Here is a 26,171-nt window from a genome sequence, read left to right as displayed (position 1 = left end):
GCAGAAGTGGCTGCTCTCACGAGATTGTCATCTGAGAAGGCGCAAGGGGACCCCCTAGATGCCTCGGTACACGTGGCAACGCATTCCTGGGGGTCATGGGATCAGCTGAGGGGAACAGGTTGCTGGCATGAGCAAGTGTAGGGATGGAACAGAGGAGGCCAGGAGGGAATGCAAAGCTGCCTCGGGGCAAAAGCACTCAGCTCCACTCAGGGCCTCCTGGGCAGGGGATGGATCTTGGCTGGGGGCGCTGGGCCAGCAGGGGCCAGCAGGCCTGGCCTCCTTGGCCATGCACTGGGGCTGGGTACCTGAGATCTTATTGCTGCCCCACCACTGTCCCAGAAGGACAGGCAGGGCCTGAGAAAGCAAAGACCATGGCCTTCACCAGGCAGGGCCAGACGGGGCTTGGTAGGGCTGCTCCTGGGGTTGATCCTCTGTCCTGGGTCCTTGGGTGGTTGACCAGTTAAAATCCTCTGCTATGAAGGTTGAACAGTTAGAATCCTGTCCTGGCCCCCAAGCCACCAGCCTGGCAGCCATGGAGAAAGTGGGTCCCATTTGGCCCTCCACCTCTTGACAAGCCCCCTCACACCTAGGTGCCAGGAGTGAATGTTCATTCCCCCAGGGGTATTTAAAGAGAACCTCACAGAAGGGCGATGATCATCACAAAAGAATCACTTGGTCAAGACAGGGATTTAGGCATAAATTACGTAGTGGGGGCCTGGAGACCACTTGATCATGCAAAGCAGTGCCAGCTTCATAGGTGTAACCTGTGCCCAGGGCCCCACACTTGGTTTAATGCTCTGCTGTCACTGACTAGAAATTCTGGATACTTTTTAAACAAGGGGCCCATATTTCCACTTTGTACCGGGCTCTGTGGATTGTATAGCTGGTCCTGATACAAGGTGGAAGGTCATCCTGATTTGGAGGGCCGCACCCCAGTGATGTAAACATCTACTGGGTAGAGATCCCAGGAGCTTGAGAACTTTCCATTCAAGTGTGTGGTTGACAGCTTGGACGTGGCTGGGCACTCCAGGACTTGGGCAAGTTTCCAAATCCCCTTTGCCCCTCTGTATTAGTTTCCCAGGGCTGACATAATACATTACCACAACAGAAATTTATTTGCCCTCGGTTCTGAAAGCTAGAAATCCAAAATCTAGGTGCCAGCAGGTCCAGCCTCCCTCTGAAGGTATAGGAGAGAATCTGTTCCATGCCGTTCTCTGAGCCTTGGGTGTTGCTGGCAATCCTTGGCGTCCCTTGGCTTCTATGAGCATCGCTCCGATCTCTGACTCAGTTGTCACATGGCTTCTCCCTGTGTGTCTGTCTCTGGGCCTCTTCTCTTCTTATAAGGTCAGTAGTCATGTGGGATTCAAGGCCCCACCCTAATGACCTTATCTTGATCACATCTGCAATGATCCTGTCTCCAAATAAAGTCACATTCACAGGTACTGGGGATGAGGACTTCAGCATTTTTTTTTTTTTTTTTCCGGTACGCGGACCTCTCACTGTTGTGGCCTCTCCTGTTGCAGAGTACAGGCTCCGGACATGCAGGCTCAGCAGCCATGGCTCACGGGCCCAGCCGCTCCATGGCATGTGGGATCTTCCCGGACCGGGGCACGAACCCACATCCCCTGCATCGGCAGGCGGATTCTCAACCACTGCACCACCAGGGAAGCCCCAGCATATCTTTTAAGGGGACACAATTCAGCCTATAAAGCCCTGATTCATGAGCATCCATTGACTGTTCCCTGAAGAAACCAGGAATGAACCGCCTGAGGACAGAACTCCTGTCCTCAGCTTGCTCCCCCTCCTCCCTCAGCCAGTGAGACCCCTGGGCCCTTTCCCACCCACACCCCTGCCGGCAGATCCATCTCTCTGAGTACAAGACTTAGGGGAAGGGTGTCAGTGAATCTGGCCCCATGGTGACCAAGACACACTGGGTAGCTATTGCACCTGTCCACTCTCCTTGGTATTCCAGGGTTCAAAGTTCAGTTTCCTTCTAGAAACCTGCTTTCAAGCCCCAAGGAAGCTTTTATAGTTACTGAGTAAACGGTAGGGGTCAAAGATCTGTCGAATTATTTCCTGGATCAGAGTTTGCTTTCTTTTTTCCCCCTTGCATTAGTCTTTGGTGCCCAATCTTTGAGTTTGGGTACAAGTCACATGGCTTGAAATAGATATGAGATCATCTTAGCACTGGTTTTCGGGCTCTTCCCATCCAGCCCCGTCCTGCCAGCACCACACCCGGCCTCGGAGAGAACACGGGATCGCATCCCACTGTGAGGAGTGCCTACAAAAACGAATGTGAGCAGCTTTTGGTGAGTCCTTGCTAAAGACTGGGCTCCTCGCGTGGATTGTGGGGGGCTGTTCACGGGGACAGGACCCTCCAACAACCATCTCCTCTTTTTCTTAGTTTACAAGGGTTGATTTGCTCTGGTTTTCAAGCATTTTTCGTGTACAGACCTCTTCAAGAGGTATTTGACTCCAGCCAGTCCAGCTTGTCATTCCAGATGAAAAGAACCAAATCATAGGAATTCACGAGTCTGAGAGAAATGCTCCCAGCTGTGCCCAAAATAATGCACAAGGACGGTCACTGCGGCAGTGTGTTGGAGAAAAAGGCGAAATGACCTAATGCCTGCCCACAGGAGCACCAACTATGGTTTCTTAGTATAATTGAATCCAGTACTCAGTTAAAAAATATCTCAAGGGCTTCCCTGGTGGCACAGTGGTTGAGAGTCTGCCTGCTGATGCAGGGGACGTGGGTTCGTGCCCTGGTCTGGGGTATCCCACGTGCCGCGGAGCGGCTGGGCCCGTGGGCCAGGGCCGCTGAGCCTGCGCGTCCAGAGCCTGTGCTCCGCAACGGGAGAGGCCACAGCAGTGGGAGGCCCGCGTACCACAAAAAAAAAAAAAAAACTCAAGCTGCACGTATCCATTTGCTAAACCTCAAAAACAGGCAGAGTGTAGGGCCATGCCCAGCACCACACTGTTTATGCAGTTTCTGTTGGCACAAAGAATCATGCAGAAGTGCCATGCATTGTTTTAGACACACTCATATGCAGCACGTGGCCCAGGAGTTACCTGTGGGCAGAGAGCGAGGAGCAGGACCAGGAGACAACAGGCCTGGGCTGTCACGAACTGCACTTCCTTAAAAAGGAGGCCAGGGCTTCCCTGGTGGTGCAGTGGTTGAGAGTCCGCCTGCCAATGCAGGGGACATGGGTTCGTGCCCTGGTCCAGGAAGATCCCACATTCCACGGAGCGGCTGGGCCCGTGAGCCATGGCCGCTGAGCCTGTGCGTCCGGAGCCTGTGCTCTGCAATGAGAGAGGCCACAACAGTGAGAGGGCCGCATACCGCAAAAAAAAAAAAAAAAGGAGGCCAGGTGCAAAGTGTTAAGATGGGTTGAATCTGCATGGCAGGTACATGGATATTTTATATCATTTGCAGGACTTTTTTAGTATGCTTGAAACAAGCTACAGGTTAAAAGCATCTTAGGGTTATGTAGATGGATCAGTGGGCTAATGACCTTGTGCCAGGGCTGGAGGGAGGAGGGGCTCAGGCGGGGCAAAGTTGTGGAGGTGGCTCATTACAAAGCCAGGGGTGGGGTGTGTGTTCTGTGGCTGGCAGGGCCCCCCTGAGGTCCTCTTAACAGAAGGTCTTGTATCTTAGACGTGATTGTGCCTACCCCCTCCCAAATCACCCTTTCATAAGATATTAACATCACAGGTACACTGTGTGTCTGTTTATGCACATCTGTGCTTTATACACAGAAGAGTAAGAATTTTTGCTCAAGAATCCATTTTTGACCCCTTGGAAGCTCTGTCACTCCTGTTAAGAATGCACGTTCTAGATCCATCTGGTTTTTAATGTCACCCTCATTCGGTAAACCAATTCCCCAGGCCAGGGGCAGCTTCCTAAGTTTTAAAGGCAAATCCAGTCTCCTAGATCCCAAAGAAACCCAGTTCTTCTTGCTCTGCCCCGGGTAGAGCAATCGACTTGATATCAACAGTAAGAATCGATAGTGTCCTCTTGCTGGTCACGGGACACTAGGGCCGCATCGGGTGTCATGTCCTCTCCAAATTGGTCATTTCCTCCCTACTGGTGACGTGGGGAAGAGGGTTTGGATGGAAAGGTCCTCTGTACAGGAAGCTGTGTCCCTGATCCCAGCCCTCCATGGCTGCTCTTCCCATTCAGGGTGCTCAGGCCCAGCCATGGCAGAACTGTGCCACACGGACTCCTCGCTGACCACCCTGGATGAGGAGATGCTGTGGGAGAAGATGGAGGACCACCGCTGCAGGATCGTGCGCAGCATCTGCCCCAGCCGCCTCACCCCCTACCTGCGCCAGGCAAAGGTGCTGGACCAGCTGGACGAGGAGGAGGTGCTACACAGCCCCAGGTTCACAAACACGGCCATGAGAGTTGGTGAGGACCTGCATCCCGGCCACCGTGGCCCCAGCAGGCCCTTTCTGCAGAGCCTGCTCAGTGCAGGTTGCACCGGGAAGGCCCGTGTGAGGGCAGGGAGTGCAGGACTTTAAGGAACAACACCAAGGGGACCCGAGGTCCAGTCATGGGGACTGTATTAGTGTCCCAGAGCTGCCACAACAAATGATCACAAACCAGGTGGCTTAAAACAGCAGAAACGTCTTCTCTCACAGTTTGGAGGCCAAAAGTGTGAAGTCAAGGTGTCAGCAGGGCTGTGCTCCCTCTGAAGGCTCTAGGGGAGAAAACTTCTTGCCTCTTTCTGCTTCTGGTGGTCCCAGCATCCTTGGTTTGTGGCCACATCACTCCAATCTCTGCCCCTATTTTCACGTGGGCTTCATCTTTGCATCTTCTCCTCTTCTGTCTCTTATAAGGGCACTTGTGATTGGATTTAGGGCCCACCTGGATAACACAGGAGGATCTCATCTTGAGATCCTTACCTTAATTACATTTGCAAAGCCTTTTCCAAAAAAGGTCCCATTGGTAGGTTCCTAGTGGACATAACTTTGGGACCCATGACTCAACCCACTCCAGATGTCTTTGGAGCTGATTCTGATTGTCTGATTAGCTGTGTTTATTCATTCAGAAACCGGGAAGCTAATAGTTTCATCACATAAGGTTGTTAGGAGAATTGAATGGGTTACAACTTATCAGATACTCATCTCAAAGCCTGGGCCATGGAAAGCAGGCAGTAAGTGGTAGCTATCAATATGACACTATTTGTGCCTGTTGCCTTATGACCATTAAAGGAGAAATGAAGTCAAGCTACTAATTCAAGCTGAGAGTGAGGGGATCTGGGTGGGCTGGGAAGGCCCAAGTTTCTCTGGGACGCAGGACCTGGGGCGCTGCTATTTGCTTCTTTCCCCCAACCTGCTTTGTATACATGTGTCTGCATGTGTCCACCAACAAACCTGGGAAGTCTTGAGAGCAAAGATCATCCTCCTGAGTCTTTTATCCCCAACTCTTAGCACTTGTGTTGTAGCAGTTCCTCAATAAATATCAGCCTGGCCCTTCTCGAGACTGACCACCATCATGGGAATAAATGGAGCAGTGAGGACCCCACCCCAGGGGCCCTGGAAAACTGCTTTGACCTCCTGATTTCTAGATGTGCAAGGATGCCCCTCCCTGCACCCTGCTCCCCTCATGGGAAGCCCGCCTAGCACCTGGTCAGCTAAGACTGTTCTCTCTCCAAAGGGCACTTGCTGGATTTGCTGAAGACTCGAGGGAAGAACGGGGCCATCGCCTTCCTGGAGAGCCTGAAATTCCACAACCCTGACGTCTACACCCTGGTCACCGGGCTACAGCCCAGCGTGGACTTCACAAACTTCAGTGGTGAGAGCTGGGTCTTTGATGTAACCCGGGGTGAGGGGGTGTCCCGCCTTGACTGCAGGCCGTTCCAGACATTTCCCTGCTCCCTTCAAGCTGACATTCCTGTCCCTGTGCTCTGCACCCCCCCAACCCCGCACTCTGGGGGTGAGGAGACCCCCTACACACACACTAACCATAGTGGGGGTGGGTAGGCAGAGCCCATGACCTTGGGTTCTAAAAGAAAAAGTTTGTCCCCAACTATCCAACACCAAGAGAAGAACCCTCACAGGTCGTGGAATCTGCATTTGAGAGGTGCAGGCAAAGAGGAAGTGTGTCATTTCCTAGGAGACCTTTACTTGGTGCTTGAGGTGGAGGGGAGCCCGGTCCCACCCTGTCCCACCTGGGTCTGGCTCTCAGGAGGGGCCGCCAGAGGGGAAAAGGAGAGGAGCTGCTAAGTAAAGGTTTATACTGGCTGGGTGGGAGAAGAGGCCATGTTTATTAATTGAGTAATTTTAGGCTTCTCTGGAGGAGCTGTTGAAAGATTTAGGTATTCAAAGGAGCAGGCAACATCACTCAAAACTGTGGCTAAGAAAACGTTTCTGCCTGTTTGGCATCACAGTCCATATTTATGTGATTCAGAGTTCTGTTATATAGATTCTTTGCTATGTTTTCCTTAGGATGACGTGAGAACGAGCATCGAGCACGGCTCAGCCGACTGGGGGGAAGTTGGGTCTGAAGAGCAGGATCCCACAGGGAAGCCAAGAAGGGGTAGTCCTTGTATCAGAATTGCCTGTCACGCTTTAGTTCACCAAAATATTCAGTCCTGTTGACCCTGGAAGCGTTTAAGGCGACCAACAGATTAGGGTGGGGGGGGTCCTGCTTGAGAGTCCGGGCACAGGAGGCAAGACTCTGGAGGATGAAGAGCCCCTGGGCCCACTGCCCCGTCCCGCAGGGCTCATGGAGACGTCCAAGCTGACCGAGTGCCTGGCCGGGGCCATCGGCAGCCTGCAGGAAGAGCTGAGCCAGGAGAAGGGGCAGAAGGAGGCCCTGCTGCGGCAGTGCCAGCAGCTGCAGGAACACCTGGGCCAGGCCGAGGCCCGGGCCGAGGGCTTGCGCCAGCTGGAGGCCGACCACAGCCGCATGAAGCACGAGGTCAGTGCCCACTTCCACGAGGTGCTGAAGCTGAAGGACGAGATGCTGAGTCTCTCGCTGCACTACAGCAACGCGCTGCAGGAGAAGGATCTGGCCACCACGCGCTGCCGTGGCCTGCAAGAGGAGGTATCGGGGATGCCGCTCGGGGTGCCCATCCTGACCTGCTGCTTCCCACCCCGTGCCTCTGCACTCGCTGGTCCATCTCCTGGAACTCCCACCCCCACTCCCTGTGACGCCCCTGCAGGAAGCTGACCTTTCTCCTCCACCAGGGCCCCCTTGCATAGGCTATGTGGCCTCGAGCCCGCCCTGCCCTGTAATTGCCTGGTCTGCGAAGTGCCCACCATGGGGACCCCGCCTGCCTGTGTCTGGGGGCCCATCTGGCTATTCTGGGAGTGGTGGACCCACCCAGGCCCCACTCCCCTCCGGCAGTGTCAGTAACCATGGGGACAGTGGACCTCTATCGGCCCCTCCTTTGTCTTTCTCAGCTGGTCCTGGATTCAGGTGGGAGAACAGGAGTGTTGTTATTTAGGGGCCCTTAGACCCCAGCAGTCCTTCACTCATTTTTCTGTTGAGGATAATCATCTTCTTATTGACCTGCAAGAGTTCTTTATGGAGGATATTCATTCCTTGTCATTTTGGCATTTGCTTTTGCTTTTAACTATGGCACTGTTTGATTTTAGTTTTTTAAACTTTATTTAGAAAGAATTTCTAATTTCCCCAAAAATATACACATAAAAATACAAAGGACTCCCACATACCCTTACTTTATCACTTGTGCTCTCTCTCTCTGTCTCTCTCTCTCCACACATACACACACTTTTTCCTGAACCACCTGAGCTGCGTACATCATGGCCCTTTACCCCTAAACATTTCAGAGACTATTTCCTAAAAATAAGATATTCTCTTATATAACCATAGTACAGTTATCAACTTCATAAAATTACATTGATACAATCCTTTAATCTAATCTACTGTACGTGTTCCAGTTTTATCAGTTGACCTAAATTACATCCTTGATGGCATTTTCCCTCCAGTCCAGGATCCAGATCAGGATCAGGTATTGTACCAAAATCGCCAGTCACACTATTACTCCCTGCAGCTAGTAAGCAATCTGGGGGTCAGGGGGAGGTGTTTTGAGGCCAGCAAGCACCCCTGCTCCTTGTCGACACTCCCCTCTGGACTTAGCCTCACCGGGGATTCTTGCTCGAGCGTGTCTTTACTCTAGTGGCTGCAGAATGATAAGCCCCATCTCCAGTGCTTTCTCCAGTGACCAGTTTACCCTCGGCATCCTGGCTGTGAGAACGAGACTTTCCTTTCCCCCACTTATGCATCTGTTATTGGCATAGACATGTGGATTCCCATTTCCAGTGATCTAAAACATATTATTGTCCTAAGCGAGTTTGGTGCTCAAAGTGTCCTAGATTTGGCTGTGGGAGCCCCATCAATCTGCTCTGTGTCCTGGGACATGCCCCCGCGTTTTCTTAGCACGGACTTTCTTTGCATCATCACAAAATATTCCAGGATCATCTCGTACCCACCCTGCCTCAGCTCCAGGGTCAGCCATCTCTCCAAGGAGCCCCAGTTCCTTTTAGAGACCAAGATCCAGTATGCTCATTGCTACTGGGGTGTCTTTGCTTCTCGGCCCTTTCAGTGGACAGGGCTAGGAAACGTGCACATAGATACACAAGTATACATACACATACAAATATGCATAGGCACATATGCACGCAAGTATGCATATACACGTACATGCACATGTTTTAGAAATCATGAGTTCACGCCCAAACCTCTAATTCCAGTAGATCCCCCAGGGTTTCTTCTTGCTGTGCCCCACTCCATACTGTGTGCTCTTTCCTCAGTGAGAACCCTAGCTCCCACTTTAACACATTCCTCTCTTGCTCGGTCCTGTGGTACATCTGAAATAGATTCAGAATTGCTTTGCCCGTACCAGTACAATGGACTAGACTAGGATTTGTAATTCTCTCCCCGCCACCACCCAACCCTGCCCTAGGCTGAGGGTCTTTAGTTAAATACTGTGTTCGTAAGTTATTGTGGCTGCCCTCCATCTTCTCTTTCTCTGCCTCTGCCTCACCCCTTTCTCTCTCTCCCTTCATGTGGTTACGGTATTAGCTTGAAATATAATTAGGTTCATTTGTTTGGTTTACTTTCAGTTTTAGGCCTCCTCCTTCCAGATCTTAATGATTTAATTTTTTTTTTTTTTTTTTTTTTTTTTTTTTTTTTTTGTGGTACACGGGCCTCTCACTGTTGCGGCCTCTCCCGTTGCGGAGCACAGGCTCCGGACGCACAGGCTCAGCGGCCATGGTTCACGGGCCCAGCCGCTCCGTGGCATGTGGGATCTTCCCGGACCAGGGCACGAACCCGTGTCCCCTGCATCGGCAGGCGGACTCTCAACCACTGCACCACCAGGGAAGCCCTAATTTTACTTTTTGAATCTGGAGAATATGATATGCCTAACCTAGTTATTAGCCCATAGCAGGAACTTGGTAATTGCTTATGGAAAGTTTGCTAACTAGATGTCAGAGGGAAAAAGTCCAAGCCCAAATGTTCTTCCTTCTCCACTTGACCCCAACCCTGGAGTGAGTGCTGAACTCCACCCTGACATCCAGACCTCCTGGGTTTGCCTTATAGGGAAACTCCCCTCTTCCCAGGGACACCACACCCGAGATGGGGAGAGGCCAGGCCCATCAGCTCGAGGTGCAAGTTTCTCTTGGACCACTACCCAGCAGGACCGAGGCCAGCAGGACCTGGCCAGGTCGTTTACAGAGCTCATAGCCCTGCACATGCAGCCCACTGGGTGGGAGGCGGCTCATACTAGCACACAGAGTTCAAGTGTGTCTGAATAGACCAGGTCCTGTATTCCCAGGTATCTCTGCTCTATTTGACTTGACTTTCCTCTTTTTTACTTACTGATTTTCATGAATCCAATTTCCCTTCATCTGACGTGTTTAGCAGAATATGGAAAGGCAGAGAAGCAGGGCCATGCTGGAGGAGGCTTACTGGACATTCATTCCCGGCTGTGCTGGCTGTCAGATGCAAGAGCTGGTGGCCAGGGCTCCTTGTTCTGTCCCTGAGGACCCCAGCCCAGTGATTTAACCCCTACACCTCATCTGTAAAATAAAGCTAAAATGTCTTTCCTGTCCCGCAGGGACTGGAACTATTCATTAGGTAAAATCCTTTAATGGATTTTGAAATCTCCGGAGAGGGACCTCTTTGAGTATGAACAGCATCATCCTTAAGGAGAAAGGTTGAGAACGACAGCTGGCTCCTGGTCTAGTGGAGAAACAGCAGTTACATTCTCCCTCTTGATCTCCATCCTGGCAGCTGTATCTGATGAAGCAAGAGCTGCAGCGAGAGAAGATGTCTTCTTCCTGTGAGCGGGAATTTCGAGAGCGGTCCCTGAAGATGACGAATGAGCTGGAGCCTGGAGATGAGGAGCTGAGCCGCCTGAAGGAGGAGAATGAGAGGCTCCGCTCCCTGACCTTCAGCCTGGTGGGTCCTGGTGCCTCCAAGGGTCAGCTTCCTGCCCTGGTCCCCACAAGATTCAGCTTCCTTCCCTGGTGGCTAGCGGAGAGTGTCCTTGACCTTGGCCTGTGGCCTCCAGACTGTGGGATTTCTGACAAGTGGTCCTATTGAGGTGTGGTTAAGACCTGGGTGAGATGAAACCTAGTGACTCATCTCCACGGCTCCTTCTCACATCCCTCCTTCCCGCTCTTCCCAGCCCCCAAATGTTAGCAGAATTGATAGCTGTTGCACACATATTCGAAAGTCTTACTCAGCTGGTTTGCTGCTGCCCTGTTGTTTGGAATAGATGAGGCTGATTATAAATGATGGGATTAGCTTAAGGTTGTGGGAGCAGGGCAACGTTTCTGCCTGCAAAATATTCTGCCGCCCTGCCCATGCAGGCATGAGGGAGTGGGGAATGGTAGGATGCAGAGAAGTTAGTGATGCCAAAGCCTTGGAATTATGCAAGCCCTCTGCCTCTCCTCTCCAATCCCTTTCAATCAATAAATACCTATTTTTTGAACTAATCCTTCAATAGACGTTCATGGGGTGTGGGGCAGGCCACCGCCTGGCACTGCCACCCCGTGGCCTGAACTGTGCCATCACTCATAAAAGTGAGCATGAGCAGGGAATGACCCACCCGTTGGTGTTCCCCCTCCTGGAAGCTCTGCTTGTGGATTTGTGGAAGGAGCAGCCTGAAGGTGCCTAAACAGTGGAGGTGCTATGCTACCCTCAGAGGCTTTCAGCTTCCTGTACTTTGTTTCCTAGCCATGCACACTTGGAGCTGAAATGCATGTTCTCCATTTTGATTGCTGACCTTGCCTTTTTTCCTGCCTGATGTGCAGTAATAAGGCTAAATCCGTCCACACACCATCCTTGAAGCTTCCTGCCTCCGATCCTTGGGACGAGATGATGGGGATGCTTCCCCAGGGGCAGGCCTTTGGGGAGCTCAGGGTCCCTGGGCTGACCTCTCTTTGCACCAGGCGGAGAAGGACATTCTGGAGCAGAACCTGGATGAGGCCCTGGAGAGCAGGCAGGAGCTGGTGAACCGCATCCACTCTCTGAGGGAGCGGGCCATGGCCGCTGAGAGACAGCGAAAGCAGGTGAGCCTTCTGGGCCGTGTTTAGGGGCTGGGCTGCCTGGGGGAGGAAGCAGATTCTTTAATCCACACTGAGCTTAAAACCAGCTTTGCCTAACGAATGCATGGGCCTGTTCGTTGATTTCTTTGTCAAAACTAGATTGGGCACCAACTCACAGTCAAAGACTAGAGGTCACGTCTACTTTGTGGGGTGGGGAGAAAACATGTCAGGCAAACAAGTGATTAAAACACAGAGTGATTTCAAGTAGGGGCCCCAGGGTGAGAGCCAGGGATTTCTTTAGTTGCTATAAAAGGCAAGGGGAGGATGAGAGAAAGGAGATGGTGGAAGAGAATGAGGCAGGTAGAGGGAAAATATTTATGCATTTTGGGACATGGGATAAACAAAACACAAATAGACATGCAGCACCCATGCATATTTTGATGACCAAATTAAAATATAATCAACACAGCAACTCTGTAGATGCACATGGAATCCAGCACTTAAGAAATGAGCGTGAATTCACCTTATTTTCCCTCTAGAACCACCTCCCTCCCTCTCCTCGAGGCTCCCCCACCACCCATCCTCAGCCTCGCCCTCACAGCCGCTGACCTTCATGGGCCATGTTTGTCCCCCTCTGTCCAGTACTGGGAAGAGAAGGAGCAGACCCTGCTCCAGTTCCAGAAAACCAAGGTGGACTGCGAAATCTACAAGGAGAAGATGAACGTCCTGCAGAGCCAAGTGGTCGAGCTGCAGAAGGAGCGGGACCAGGTACCCTGGAGAGGCAAGGGGCCGGCCTGGGTGTCGGGCTGAGGGGCTCCGAGAACAGAAGGTGCTGCGCCGGCGCCGGCAGAGTCTCGGGAGGTCGGGAGGCTCGGGAAGGCCCCGCCCCTCTGGGTGTGGCCGAGGGCAGGCCGGCCGGGTCACCCGCCCTCGATGGCAGCAGGTTCCAGACTCGGGGTCTCTCTCCCGGTCCCTGGGAGGTTTCTTGACTCCCCTCGACTGTCATCTCCTGCCATGCCTGCTGTACAGCGTCCTCCCTCTTTTCATTTCTAACAGTGGTTTGTGTGCACCCCACCTATTGGGTGTTACTAAAACTACACACATTTACGTGAACTGTAAATGGTGGTAAGCTGCAGAATGAGCTGTGTATGGTGCGCACAGGGGAAGTCCAGGATAACCGCGGGGCAGAAATGGGAGGCTTTCTCTAGCTGGACTTCTCCGTGGTGGCGGCACAGCCTCTTTATCCTCTGGGCGTCGATCCGTTCTATCTCGGCTCGCAGGCCTACTCAGCGAGGGATGGATCCCAGATGGAGATTTCTCAGAACCTGGCAGAGAAGGACGCACTCCGCAGGAAGGTGTTTGAGCTGACAGACCAGGTCTGCGAACTGCGCCAGCAGGTCCAGCGGCTACAAGTGCAGGCCGAGTCGCTGCCAGGGGTGAGCTCTGCTGCTGCTTGGGTGGGGCGGGGGGTGGGGGGGATGCACGGTGTGCTGGGGTGGGACCGAGCGGGCCGCACGGGCCCTGCTGGCACCACCGGATTCAGCTCCATCCACCACGCTGGCTCCCGTGAGCAGACTGTGTGGTCAGAGGTTGAAGGTACCCAGCTGGGAAGGCTAAGTCTCCTTCTGCATTTCCTTTTATGGTAATACTATGCACCTCATAGAAGGGGTAGCTTAGTGGAAGGTTCTGGAGTCTATAATGTGTGGTGTTTGATGAAGAAAGAAGGCAGCATATGAGCTGTGCAGACAGCCACTTGCTCTGGAGGACGATGCCTTCCTGGGATGCTTGAAAGTCAACTATCTGAGAGCTGAGTGATAGACACGGAGGGAGCTATGTCCTCAAAGAACTTAGATTACTGTAAAACCTCTAATTATGGTCTTGCCGGCAGCTCCAGCTCCAAGGCACCCTGGTGGGTGGGCGAGACTCTTCAGAGGTGCCCAGGGACCTGGGTGAGGCACAAACAGACCCTCCCCTCCCTATGCAGGGGCCCTAGCCCTTCCTTCCTACCCACTTACCACATCAAATATGTTCAAAAAATATACACATGTAGGGCTTCCCTGGTGGCGCAGTGGTTGAGAGTCCGCCTGCCGATGCAGGGGACACGGGCTTGTGCCCCGGTCCGGGAAGATCCCACATGCCACGGAGCGGCTGGGCCCGTGAGCCATGGCCGCTGAGCCTGCGTGTCCGGAGCCTGTGCTCCGCAACGGGAGAGGCCGCAACAGTGAGAGGCCCGCGTACCGCAAAAAAAAAATAAAAAATATATATACATATGTATAGAAAAAAGCCTGATGGACAGATAGCAAACTGCTAGCTGTTCTATTTCTGAGTGTGGGAGGATGGGTCAATTTTATTTTCTTCTCTAATCAGCCTGTTCCTCCCCACCAATATTCTTTGTGGAGTGTGTTTAGATATATTATACATATAGTATGTATTATTTGTATAACCAGGAAAGAATAACAGATATTATCCAAAAGGAATAAAATGCAGTCACCAAGCCGGTTGCTGCATGTCCCCTTGGTGGCCAGCTCCCACAGTGCTGGGTGTCCCAGGCTGGGAGGAAGGGACATAAATGTTTTGCCTTGAAACCAATGAAAGGAAACCACTCGGAAGGCTGGAGACAGGGTTTGGGACTTGGTAGAAACCCCAAGAGCAACCAAAGGACGTTTCCTGAATTAACCGGCCTATCCGGGTCTTTGGCAGCCCAAGCAGGAGGCGGGAGCCAGGGAGCCCTGTCCGAAGAGGAAGCAGCGGCTGGTGCGCATGTTTGCCCTCTGCCCATGGGAAAACAGCGATGGCAGCTCCTCTGAGGTATGCCAGTGCCTCTGCCACTGCTGGGGCCAGACCAGGTTCGCCCTCGTCTATCGGGACAGAAGAGGGTCTGGCACATAGTAGATGCTACAGAAATGCTTATTTAGTGAACCGAGGGGCTACCCCTGGATCTACACATTTCACCTGCATCCTCCAATGCCACACTCTGCATCTTGCATGTTTACACCCCATCAGCATGTGACCCTCACTAGCCAGTAATGTGGCCTCTCTGGGGCTCAGTTGCTTTATATGTAAAGTGAGACAACGCTCCCCATCGTATAGATTTATCATAAGAACTAAGCAATATAAAATGTAGAAAGTAGGTAATAGAGTGCCCAGCACATAGTAGGTGCTCAATTAATGTGGCCTGGCTCTTTGTTCCTCCCTTCCTTCCCTCTTGCTTCCTCTGCCCTGTCAGTGGGAGGCTGTGGTTTATCATCATTATACTCTTTACACAGTATGGCAGCAGGAGAGGTGTCCCAGGGGTCCCTGTGAGAGCCCCATGGTGACTTCTGCCCCGTCCTCCTCCAGTCTCAGCTCTGGTCTGACCTGAGCGCCACGTCCAGCCGAGAGCTGGTGGATAGCTTCCACTCCAGCAGCCCTGTGCCTCCCAGCCAGCAGTCCCTGTACAAGCGGGCCACAGAGGACTTCTGGGAAGACCCCTCGTCTTTCAGGTAGAGAGGGGCTGGTAAAGGGATCGGATGACTCCAGCCCCCTGGCAGCTTACTGGGACATTGGCTTCCATCTTCTTCTTATGCTTTTCAGTGGCTGCCCCAAAACCCTGGAGGTGGACCAGGGAGGCTCCCTGGGTGCTAAGAAGGGTGATGCAGATTTGGATTATGAGATTGTAGACAGGGCAGGTGAGCATATCCCCCAACCTCTGCAGCCACCCCACCACCCCTGGGCTGGGCTGGCAGAGTCAGGCGGGGAAGTGAAGACAGGGATCTTCAGGGAGGCAGATGAGACACCCCAGTTTCTGTCCAGGGGATGGGCAGAGAGGAGCGAACTTGACTACTGCACTGCCCTGGGCCTCTGGGAAAATCCAGACTACCTGGCAGTTTAAACCAGTGTCCAGATGTGCCGTGCTTACTGGGCGTCCTTTGTTTTCACCTGGAGGCTAAGGGAGTTGCATTCACCTCCACATCCAGCTCGGCATAAATGTTCAGACAGCTCCAGGCACACACCTCGTCTCTCTGTCCCTCCCTGCTCCGACCCATGGACACTTGGGCCTCCCAGTGATATCAGAGGGCAACAGGCTTCCATCCTCTCTGTTCCTGGCCGAGGCACCTGCTAGGAACATTTCTACTGGGTGTTGGCACCTGAGACATTCCCATTTCTCCTGTGGCTTATTCCTCATATTTGTCACTTAACTGGTCCTCCCTCCTTCTCAAGGCACAGACCCCTCACGGGCAGCCTCCTTACTTTGCCACCACTGCACATCTGCCTCCAGCCTTGGGCCTTGCACACAGTAGGTGCTTAGCACCCTCTAGATTTCATCCTACGGCCACCAAGGGGCGCGCATACCCCACGCTGTTCTGCCTAGCAGCACCTGTAGGACAGACGGCCCCAGGCTTTCTGTGGGTCACATGACCAGAAACCTTGCCTTTTGCAAATTCATTGCCATTTTTATTTATAACGGTGATCAACTGAGAGGATCCACCCCAGGTATAACCAACCAGGATGTAAGAGCACGAACAGGAAGAGTCATTGCTCTTTTTTTTTTCCTTTTGTCATTCTGCATAATGTCCTGGTTCATATAACTTTAGTGGAATTGACCTCAAATACATCAGGAGTGTATAATTTCACTTGGCTTTGAATGTAAGCACAAGTGGCTGTTTGCCTGTGAGCTGGGCACAGGCTGCCTGCAGCCGGCAACTCTTAGCTCTCTGTTGGCCCCTCTGGTTCTTGTGAGCGGCTCAGGAGGTGAGAAGGGCAGCCTCACCTGGGCTGGGGGTGGTGTGCCATCTGCCTCACAGGACACATATAAAATACAGGCCTTGGAGAGACTCTGGGGACATCTAGTCCTAGGAGACTGCCAACTCAGAGGCCTGCCATGGCCAGCTGGTCAGCAGCGTGGCCTGGGGAGACAGGAGGCAGCCGATGGCCAGTGCCGGCGATGGCTGCCACACAGAAATACACATCCAGGGTTATGCCAGATTTGATTTCTCAAGTGAAGCCAGAAATCCAGATTCCCTACCTTGTAAAATGCTAGCAACTCATTCAAAGATTGCAAAAGGACACAATGTAGGTTAAACTCTGGCAGATGCAGCTCTCCACCAGCTACTCCTATTTTCGGGGAGGTGAATCAAGGTTCTACGCATCAAGGGAGGGAGGGGCAAGAGAAGGTTCAGCCTCAGCAAAAGACAGAACAGGTAGGGGGGTGCCTGTGGTGGCGGCACTGAGGTTGCACGGGTGAGCCAAAGATCCTTCAGAAGGGGGATGACCTTGAGGGGTAGGCTGGCTCGAGGCCTAAGCCCGCGGCTTCCTCCTAGACCTCCCTGAGTCCGAGAACATCCTGCAGCTGTCTTCTGGGGGCCTCCACCTCTCCGCCAGGTGAGCAGAGGGCGGGGGCCAGGGCCAGCAGGTGGCAGAGCAGAGTGAGGACTGTGTCCTCACTATCAGCCTTTCTGAGGCTGGGGAAGGAGAATACCAGAGTGATGGGACTAGAGGGGGCAGATGGGGAGACGGCCTGGCCCGACCTCTTGCTCTAGGATGCATGAGCTCTGGCCCCTCCCTTTCTGCAGCAGTGTCCCGCTGAGGCGGAGGCCAGCCCGCAAGATCCTGAGCCAGGTCACGGTGCTGGCCTTCCAGGGGGACGCGCTGCTGGAGCAGATAAGCGTTATTGGCGGGAACCTCACGGGCATCTACATTCATCGGGTCACCCCGGGCTCCGCGGCAGACGAGATGGCCTTGTGCCCCGGCACCCAGATTGTGATGGTGAGTGTGGCACCAACCCCTCGAGCCCCCAGGATCCTCTCAGGGGTGGGGTCAGTGGGAGGGGCAGGTAACCCAGGAAGCCACAGATTCAACTTGACAAAGATGTATTATTGGATAGGCCCACGCTCCTTCTTGGGCTGATGTAAAGCAGAGTGTCACACATGTTTAGAGGAGAGTCCTGGTGATTCTCATCAAAACCCTGCACGCTTCTCCACCTTGACATCCTTGAACTCTGGAGGGTGAGCCTGTGAGCTGTTGTAGTCTGGACTATGCACCAGTTGAGAGGGCTTTGGGGATGCAGCAGTCTTTTTTTTTTTTTTTTCCCCAGTATTTTTTTTTATTAGTCTCTGTTTTACAACAAAGTGAATCAGTCATACATATACATCTGTTCCCACATCCCCTCCCTCCTGCGGATGCAGCAGTCTTGACCCAGGGATCTGATAAAGGCTACATAAGATTCTGATGTGGGGCTTTTTTTTTTTTTTTTTTTACTGTAATCTTATCGTTACTTTGTGTGTATGTGTTAAAATACATATAATAAAATTCACCATTTTAACCATTGGGGGCATCTAAAAATTTTTTTTACTGCAAAATATTCATTAAACTGCAAAAAACATAAATGTACAACCAAATTATTATTAAGTGAACATATGGGCAGGGAGGTGACTTTGATGTAACCTAAAAGCAGAATTATTAAACATCAGGCCCTTTAAGAATAGCAAGAAATTCTCGAAACAGGTGTCACCCATTCCTCCCAGGGTAGGGGGGTGTAGGGAGTGAAGGCAAGCGCTGAGAGGGAGAGGGAGGGGCTGAGGCCTCAGTCAGGACTCCCTCGGACCCCATGGCTTCTCTCTCACTGTCTGTGTGCTGAGCTGAGTTCTCATGTGTCTCGAATGATCACACACAGAGCTCCTGACGTAAGCATCAGTCCACCCAATATGAAAGCCCTTCGTCACACTTCTAACAGTCCTCGTGAGATTCTCAGTTATCAGCTCATGTTGTGGTTAAAGCAACGGATCCCCTTTATGAGACAGTCCTGATATCCAAATGGGGCCAATTCAATTCTAATAGCGTTAAAAACATATCTCATTTTTTTTCTCATTATAAAAATATCTACTCTCCTAAACCAAAACAACACCGGGAATAAATGAATGGATGAGAGCCCTGTTGATTTCACAGCTGGGGAAGGAGTGGCGGGAGGGGTGCCCTGGCATCTGGTAGGTGGAGGCCAGAGATGCCACAAAACATCCTGCAGGGCCCAGGACAGCACCAAATGTCAATAGTCCCAAGCTGAGGACTCTGCTCCAGAATGCTCTAGAATGGAGCATGTTGGAGAGCAGACACTCAGTGCCCAGTGGCGATCTCAATACATGATCCGGGGCAGGAACGTGTGTAACCAGGAGGCGCTGCACCAAGATGTCCCGACACAGGGCTCTGATGGGTGTGGGTGGGTGTCTGGGAAGGAGTGGGTCTCCTGCAGGGCACACGCCTGCACTCAGATCACAGCTGCAGAACCCTGGTCAACAGAGGTGACCCTCATGATTTGCCCTCAGGTGGATTACAAGGCAACAGAGCCCTTGTCCAAGGCTGTCCTGGAGGGCATGACCCTGGATCGGGCCGTCAGACTTCTCCAGAGGGTGAACGGCTTCTGCTCTCTGTCTGTGAAGGTCAACATGGAGGGTACACACTCCCCTGTCCTGTCCTACCCCCCACCCAGAGGCCACCGGTGCCAGTGCTCCCAGCCCACTGCAGAGCCAGGCTGAGCCCCAGGTCTGCAGAGGCCCCCCAGGCAGAACTGTTCTCATGGGGAATCACAGCCCTAAACTTACCTGTCCTCATGTCCTCTTTGATCAGGTTATAAGAAGCTGGTCCAGGACCTAAAGGCCAAAGTGGCCACGTCAGGGGACTCCTTCTACATCCGGGTCAACCTTGCCCTGGAGAGGCGGGCAGAGGGAGAGCTGCAGGTGCACTGCAACGACATCCTGCACGTCACAGACACCCTGTTCCAGGGCGGCAGCTGCTGGCACGCCCACCGTGTTGGCCCCTACAGCACCAAGGGCACCGAACAGGGCACCATCCCCAACTATGCACAGTGAGCAGCTGTTGTGGGCTCCCACACCCCAGAGAGGGCCCGGGGATCTCCCCGGGGTGGGGGGACATTGCCTGGCCTCACTCAGTGAGGAGGCCCCCTCCTGCCCAGGAGAAACAGCTTTCCTGAGGCTCCCTCTACTGCCCAGGGATACAGGGTGGGGCACCTCAAAGAAGTGCTACCCACCAAGTTCACTGCTTGGATGGGATTTCTCTGTGAACTGGGATGGACCTCAGTCCTAGAGCATTCTAGAGTACTTGGGACCAGTTCCTCATCCTCAGCACTATTGACATTTGGGGCTGGCTCACTGTTTGTCGTGGGGGACCCTCCTGGGCACTGTAGGATGTTGAGCAGCATCTTGGCCTCCACCCGCTGGATGCTAGTAGTGCCCCTGCCCCCCTAGTTGTGACAACCAAAAATCTCCAGACATTGCCAGTGCACCCTGAGGATAGGTGACTCATCCTGCTGGTATGTCCAGGACTGCCTTGGTTTTAGCACAGAAAGTCCCATGTCCTGGGGAACCCCTCAGTCCTGGGCCAAATGGGACAGCTGGTCACCCTCCCTGGGAGCAACAGCACCCCTGCTCAGAACCATGTTCTAGATCGACCATAGGGCACAAAGCATGGTGTCTCATCTGGCTCCTCTCAAGCGTTACGGCAAATTCTGTCACCTGGAGATCAGACTCAGCAGGTGCAGGGAGAGGCCTGAGACTCTGCATTTCCAACCCCCTCCCTGGGTGATGCCAGGTTGAAGTCCTCGGGCCACACTGGGAGTAGCGAGGTTCTGGAGCAGTGGCCTCGACCCTACTCACACTGTGTCGCCTGGATCCCGCCTCGGGACAATTCAATTAGCATCTCCAGGCTGAGGCTCTGCAGGTTTTTAAAACCCCAGGGGACTATCATAGCTGCTGGGGTGGAGAACTGCAGTGGGGGCAGTGAGGGTCTCCCAGAGCACTGGGCAGGGGGCCCACCTCTCCTGTCCAGCCCTCCCTGCAGCTGGGCCGGGGCCTTCCTCCTCTGTGCAGGGCTCAGCAGCTGCTCATCGCCCTCATCCAGGACATGGCTCATAAGAGCACCATGACCCGCAAGGTGAGGACCAGTCAGCGCAGGTCCTAGATGCAGGGTCCTGCTTGGGTGGGCCCTTCCTCTCTCCCCCAGCTCACATCATCTGGAGGGAGGGGCCCAATCAACCCTTCCTTCCACCCAGAGGGTCCCAGCCCCACCTGGCATGGGCTGGAAGACAGGTGGGTACTGGCTGAGGGTCCCAGGTGGAGAGTGTAGGCTGCTAACCTGAGGGAGGTGATCCGGCGTGTCTCTCCCCCGGGCCCTCCAAACCTTCACCTGGGTCTGCATGCCACCCCTCCTGCAAGCTCCTCTACCGCGTGCAGATACGTCATGTATGCTCTCTCCGTCTTGCTCCCTCCATCACCCCATTTGCCTACCATCTGCCCCCCATCCTTATTCCCCACTGAGGCCAGGCACTGTTGGGTTCTCCCAACACAGAGCACTCAGCTGTCCCTGAACAAGGCACTAGGGCAGCCCCCTGGATCATGGCAGGGCTAGGCTGGGGGCCCCTACTCTTCCCTCTTGCTTCCCACGGATGCCCTGCTCGGGAAGGGGGCTGGGGGGCTCAGCCTGAGGACCCTCTCCTGCCACCCTCTGTCACCTACCCCCTGGCATGGGGCCTGGGCCTGCTGGCTGTTCAGCAGGCACAGCCTGGGAGTCCAGGGACCACCCTGGATTTGCCGGCGGCAGGGGGGGGTGGTGCCAGCCCCCCAGCCCCGTGGGACGTCCCTTCTCCCTTGTCCAGCAGCCTTCTGGGGGAGCCCAGAAGCTGGTCCGCATCGTCAGTATGGACAGAACCAAGGCCAGCCCTCTGTGGTCATCCTTTGACGGGGGCCAGTTGGACCCAAGCCAGGTAGAAGGTGAGGCGGGTGGAGCTGGTGGAGGGTCTTTGGAGGCTGCTGTGGTTGGTGAGCTGGGTCAGGGTGATGCCACTCATCTAGGCCAGAATCTGACTTTAAGAACCATAACTGACGTCCACCTGCCCTTCTGGAGAGCAGCTGAGCTACACACCTTTAATGTCCTTTAACTGACACTCCTACTTCTGTAACCTGCCTCAATAAGACTGGCCGAAGCCACTGGTACAGTCATCTGGACAGCAGTCCTTTTAGAATATTAAAGTCTGAACACTCTCCAGTGCCCAACACTGCACAAACCAGTGGACCCTCAGACAACTGCTGAGTGATTGGTGTGGGCATGAGGCCGTGACAGAGGCCGGCACAGCACAGACCCCTGAGCCGGTAAAACTGTGCAATGAGATAAGCAGAAGTGAATTTAGAGAAAGGTAAATCGTTTTGAGTTTATTTTCTTCTTGAAAAGTGTTTTGAGTGCCTAATATAACCTAAATGACCAGGAGAGGAGATCAGGGACCTGGGAGGGAGGGAAGGACTGGGATCACGTGTCCCTTGAGGCTGAGGGAGAAGACACAGGAAGCTTCCAGATTGTTTGCAAGGATGAACATGGTTTCTCTATCCTCCCTGTGAGCCAAACAAGGAAAAGGTTTTAAACTGCAGCCTACGAAGCTGATCCTAGAGAAGCACAGGGAATCTAATCAACAGGTACAAAGGAATCAGCCAGGGCAGGTGTGGAGGGCATGGTGCATCGTGTGGGAGCCCAGCGTGCCCTGTGTTACGTACTGCAGGTGCCAGGGCTGCAGTGGCGAGCAAAACAGAAACAGGCCTTCCTGGGGGTGGGGGGCTGCTGCAGCCTGGCGCCCGGTCTGCTCACGGCTCCTTCCTTCCACAGACCCCTCCACCGTGTGCTTCTGGGCTGAAAGCTACTTCACCCTGGTGCCCTACACCCTGGTGCACAGCCACAGGCCCAGCCGGCCCCGGCCCGTGCTCTTCGTGCCCAGGGTGGTCGGGAAGATCCTGATGGAGAAGCTGTGCCTCCTCCAAGGGTTTAAGAAGTGCCCAGCAGGTACGCTGTCTCCTGGGAGTCCCACCTGACTGTCAGGTGGCAAGGAGAAGTATTTGCTTTCAGGAGGGCAGCACAACCAGAGGAGTGTCCTGGGGCTGCTGAAACAAAGGACCACAAACCGGGGGGGGGCCTTAAAACAGCAGAGATGTGTACTCTCACAGTTCTGAAGGCCAGAAGTCTGAAGTCAAGATGTCTTTGCAGGCTGCCCTTCCTCCAAAGGCTCTAGGGGGGAGTCCTTCCTGCCTTTTCCTGCTCTGGTGGCTGCTGGTGGCTTGTGACTGCATTACTCCCATCTCTGCCTCCTTGTCTGTGTATCCCTCTGTCTTCACGTCACTTTCTTACAAGGAGCCAGTCATGGGATTTAGGGCCACCCTACTCAAGTGCGACCTCATCTTAACTAACCACATCTGCAAAGACCTTATTTCCAAATAAGGTCATGTTCTGAGGTTTCAGATGAACATGGACTTGGGGGGTATGTTATTCCTCCCAGTGCAGCTCTGCTGGCAGATAGGTTTGTACTTAACCGGAGTCATACAACCAAAGGGCTCCATCCATCTGCCCATAGCCACTCAGTGTAGGGCCATGGAGATGCACTGGCCAGTGGGAATATTGGGTCCCAGTGGCCCTGCTCAGCAGGAAAGGTGGCTCAGCTGGTTGGAGAGTGGAGAGCAGGAGTTAGCTCCTTGGCTTTCTTCCATCCACCAATCACTGGTCGGTGGCTGCCTCAGAGAGTTAGGCTACAAGCTGAGAGTGAATAGGGCCCTGTCCTTCTCCCCTGGAGTTCACAGAGGGGACAGAGAGAAGCAAGTGTGGCCCACGCAGTTCCTCCAGTGAGCACCTGCTGTGTGCTAGGCTCTGTGCAGCGGGCTAGAGATAGAGTCCAAGAGGCCCTCAGGGTCTATTCTGCTCCTCTGGAGACAAGACACCTAAAGACATGGCAGACTGACCCATCTTAGCTCCACAAGTGATCCAGAGAGGGATTCTTTGGAGGGGGTGGGAGTGGGGCTGCAGTCTGATGGCAAGACAGGACAGGAGTTTGCGAGCAGAACCAGGAAGTCCAGGCTGAGGGAGCAGAGTGTACAAAGGCACCGAAGCACAGACAGCACCATGGGGAGGCGGTGAATGCCCAGATGTGCCGTGTTATGTGGTAGGCAAGGGGACGTGATCAGGCCTGATCTTTGAATGCCCGTTTTCAAAGCAGAATAGAAGATGGACTGGAGAAGGGCTTGGCTAGGGGCTGGGCCAGAGGTGGTACAGCAAAGCCACAGTGGGGAGAAGAGGGCAGCCCCAAGAGCTGTCTGCCAGCTGTCTGCAGGATCTGGTGATGCTTTGGAGGGTGGAGGCTAGCAGGAGGGCACGTGCAGTTCTCACTTGGGAGACTGGGTGCTATTCAGGAAGAAGGGAAAAGTCAGGGTGTGTTTTAACATGTTTATACAGGGCAGAAGTTCTCAGCCTGGGCATGACATTTAGGGCTGGATCATCCTCTGTTGTGGGATGTCCTGTGCATCACAGATAAGCAACATACCTGGGCCTCAACCCATTAGATGCCAGGAGCATACCCCTTTCCCAGAAGTTGTGACAGTCAGAAATGTCTCCAGACATTGCCAAGTGTAACTTGGGGGTAAAATTGCTCCTGGTTGAGAACCACTGATTTAAGGGATTGGAGGGATTTCTGGGTGTTAAGAAGTTGCATATGTAAATTCGGAGCTTGGGAAGTGATGGGAGAAGGGTTTATCTACATTTGTCCATCTTTCCTTCTTTCCCTCCATTCTTCCCTCCATCCAACCTTCCATCCATCCACCCACATCCTGGCACTGGCTAGGCACCTGCTGTGTCCAATGGTTTAGGGTGAATGTGCAGGGCATGGACTCTTCCAAGCAGGAAGAGCAGGGTCAGGTTTATAAAGTGTATAAAGAGGACACCCTAGAGGAGGACACCACAGAGCTGGTGGGGGTCTGTGGGGGCAGACCCATGGGTGTTCAGCATGGGGTCCTGGGGGAGCAGCTGGGTGGGTGACATCCCCATCAACTGTCACCTTCAGCATACTTGAGCCAGGAGGAGTATGATGCCTCCAGCCAGAGAGGGGACATCATCCAGCAGAGGGAGGCGTCTGGTGGTCGCTACTGTGTCACCTGCAGAGCAGTCGAGTCCCTCATGGGAAAGGTAAGGGGTGGGGTGGGGGCTGTGAGGAACTCCATCTCCAGAGGACGGCAGTGGGAGAAGGAAGGGCCAACCTCCAGGGCCCCCTGGACACCCCAGGTTGGTGCTCATCTTATCTCTGGCTCCATCATGGAAAGACCAAACCCCGTTTCTGCCATTTGGTGTCCACGTGACCTCGGGCGGGACTTTTAACTTCCCTGAGCCTGTTTCCTCAACACAGGAGATGTTTAATAAACATTTGCTAAATTAGTAAAGTGGAGATAACACTCCATGTTTTAAGGCTCAAACAAATATATGAAAAGAAGCTCACTGTGAACTATAAAGTTTTGTGTTGATACAGAGCAGTCAGAACAGCTGTGAGCCAGAGGCACAATGGCCCCCCATCCTTCACAACCCCAAAGAGGTTGATGGGGCCATCCAACTCCTAGGATTTGAGCTCTACGCAGTCTCCCTCAATCCCAATGACCTATGATTTCCCAGGCAAAAAATCAAACGGATGGAAACTTTTAAAAACTGTACAGCCAGCACCCTTGTATACAAAAGGGCATTCCCGAATTCTTCTCCCCACCTCCTTTACAAACTTCAATCTTGCCTGTACCCTTCTCACCCTTCTCTCCCTTCTCTCAGCATCACTCCTGGGTGTGGGCTCCGCTCACTTCCTCTAAGGCTGAGGCTCACTTCCCTCCCCTCTCCCCCCAGAACACCCACGCCCTCCTGGACGTCCAGCTGGACAGTGTCCGTGTCCTGCATAAGATGGAGATATTCCCCATCATTATCCACATCTCCATCAATGAGAAGGTGGCAAAGAAATTCAAGTAGGTGCACCCCTGGGGGCTGGTGGTGAGGTTTGAATGGGCACCAGAACTCCCCGTAAGGCCCATGGTGACCACATCCAGAGCCCGTGATGGGGTTTCCAGGATCTCACCTCGTGCCAGCCTTGGAAGTGTCACAGGGCAGTTCCCCTAAAATATCCAGGACAGAGGTCCTGCAGCCCACCCCCGGGGAGCAACCCAGAGGACAGTAAGGTGAGACCCTAGAACCTGAATGACCTCGGTTGAGGCCACATGTTTCATGGGGTAGAGTTAACAGTTCATCTGTGTTAGGTAAGGACAGAGACTGAAAAACACTATTTGGTCCATGGGTGGGACAAGCCCAGATATCCTGCTGCCCCCTTTATGAGAACCGAAGTTATAAACTAGATCCGCCACCCCCACCCCCACCCCCACCCCCGTTAGTGCAACATCATCTAGGGCCCCAGTCACACCTTCTTCACAAGGCACTGGGTCCCCTCAAAGCAGGCCATCTGTGTCTAGGGGCATCTGTTGCATCATCGGTCCATCCAGGTCCCTAGAATTCCAAGCTGGCGTCTGATTTCTGGGGCTCCGTGCTGGGAGGCTGGTGCAAGGCTCTCCCTGAGCCACCCTCCCATCTCCGGCTCTGGCAGGAAGGCTCTGCAGCGGCTCGGCACTGCAGAGGACCAGCTCCTGGAGGCTGCCAGGCAAGAGGAGCGTGAGCTGGATGAAGTGCCCTGTCTGTACAGCAGCCTGGCCCCTGACAGCTGGAGCGACCTGCATGCCCTGCTCGGCTGTGTCCGCCTGGCCATTGCAGATGAGCAGAAGAAGGTTGTGTGGACAGAGTAGAGGCCTTGCTGATGGCCCCTGTGTCATAAA

The 26,171-nt window shown here is 53.5% G+C and overlaps 1 protein-coding gene across 1 annotated transcript; it reads left to right on the top strand.

Moving 5' to 3' along the window:
• The first annotated feature begins 4,197 nt into the window (after window positions 1–4,197).
• CARD14 (caspase recruitment domain family member 14) lies at window positions 4,198–26,141 on the top strand. The gene is made up of 20 exons (XM_060080827.1): window positions 4,198–4,408; window positions 5,660–5,797; window positions 6,726–7,051; window positions 10,268–10,435; window positions 11,431–11,550; window positions 12,169–12,294; window positions 12,807–12,971; window positions 14,233–14,334; window positions 14,866–15,008; window positions 15,100–15,194; window positions 16,827–16,887; window positions 17,079–17,271; window positions 18,825–18,951; window positions 19,126–19,363; window positions 20,385–20,448; window positions 21,170–21,293; window positions 22,168–22,341; window positions 24,383–24,504; window positions 25,201–25,316; window positions 25,946–26,141. The coding sequence occupies exons 1-20, from the start codon at window positions 4,198–4,200 to the stop codon at window positions 26,139–26,141; spliced, it is 3,009 nt and encodes a 1,002-aa protein (XP_059936810.1).
• Window positions 26,142–26,171: the final 30 nt, after the last annotated feature.

This window comes from Mesoplodon densirostris, chromosome 18 (assembly GCF_025265405.1).
Source record: "Mesoplodon densirostris isolate mMesDen1 chromosome 18, mMesDen1 primary haplotype, whole genome shotgun sequence".
NCBI lineage: Eukaryota > Metazoa > Chordata > Mammalia > Artiodactyla > Ziphiidae > Mesoplodon > Mesoplodon densirostris.
Note: the sequence above shows the minus strand (reverse complement) of the source record. Positions and strands in the feature narration are given on the sequence as shown.

Coding starts and splice junctions, on each gene's coding strand:
- CARD14 (XM_060080827.1), top strand. CDS start 4,198: ATGGCAGAACTGTGCCACACGGACTCCTCGCTGACCACCCTGGATGAG. Junction 19,364..20,384: donor ACCATCCCCAACTATGCACA/GTGAGCAGCTGT, acceptor TCCTCTGTGCAG/GGCTCAGCAGCTGCTCATCG. Junction 25,317..25,945: donor AAGGTGGCAAAGAAATTCAA/GTAGGTGCACCC, acceptor CGGCTCTGGCAG/GAAGGCTCTGCAGCGGCTCG.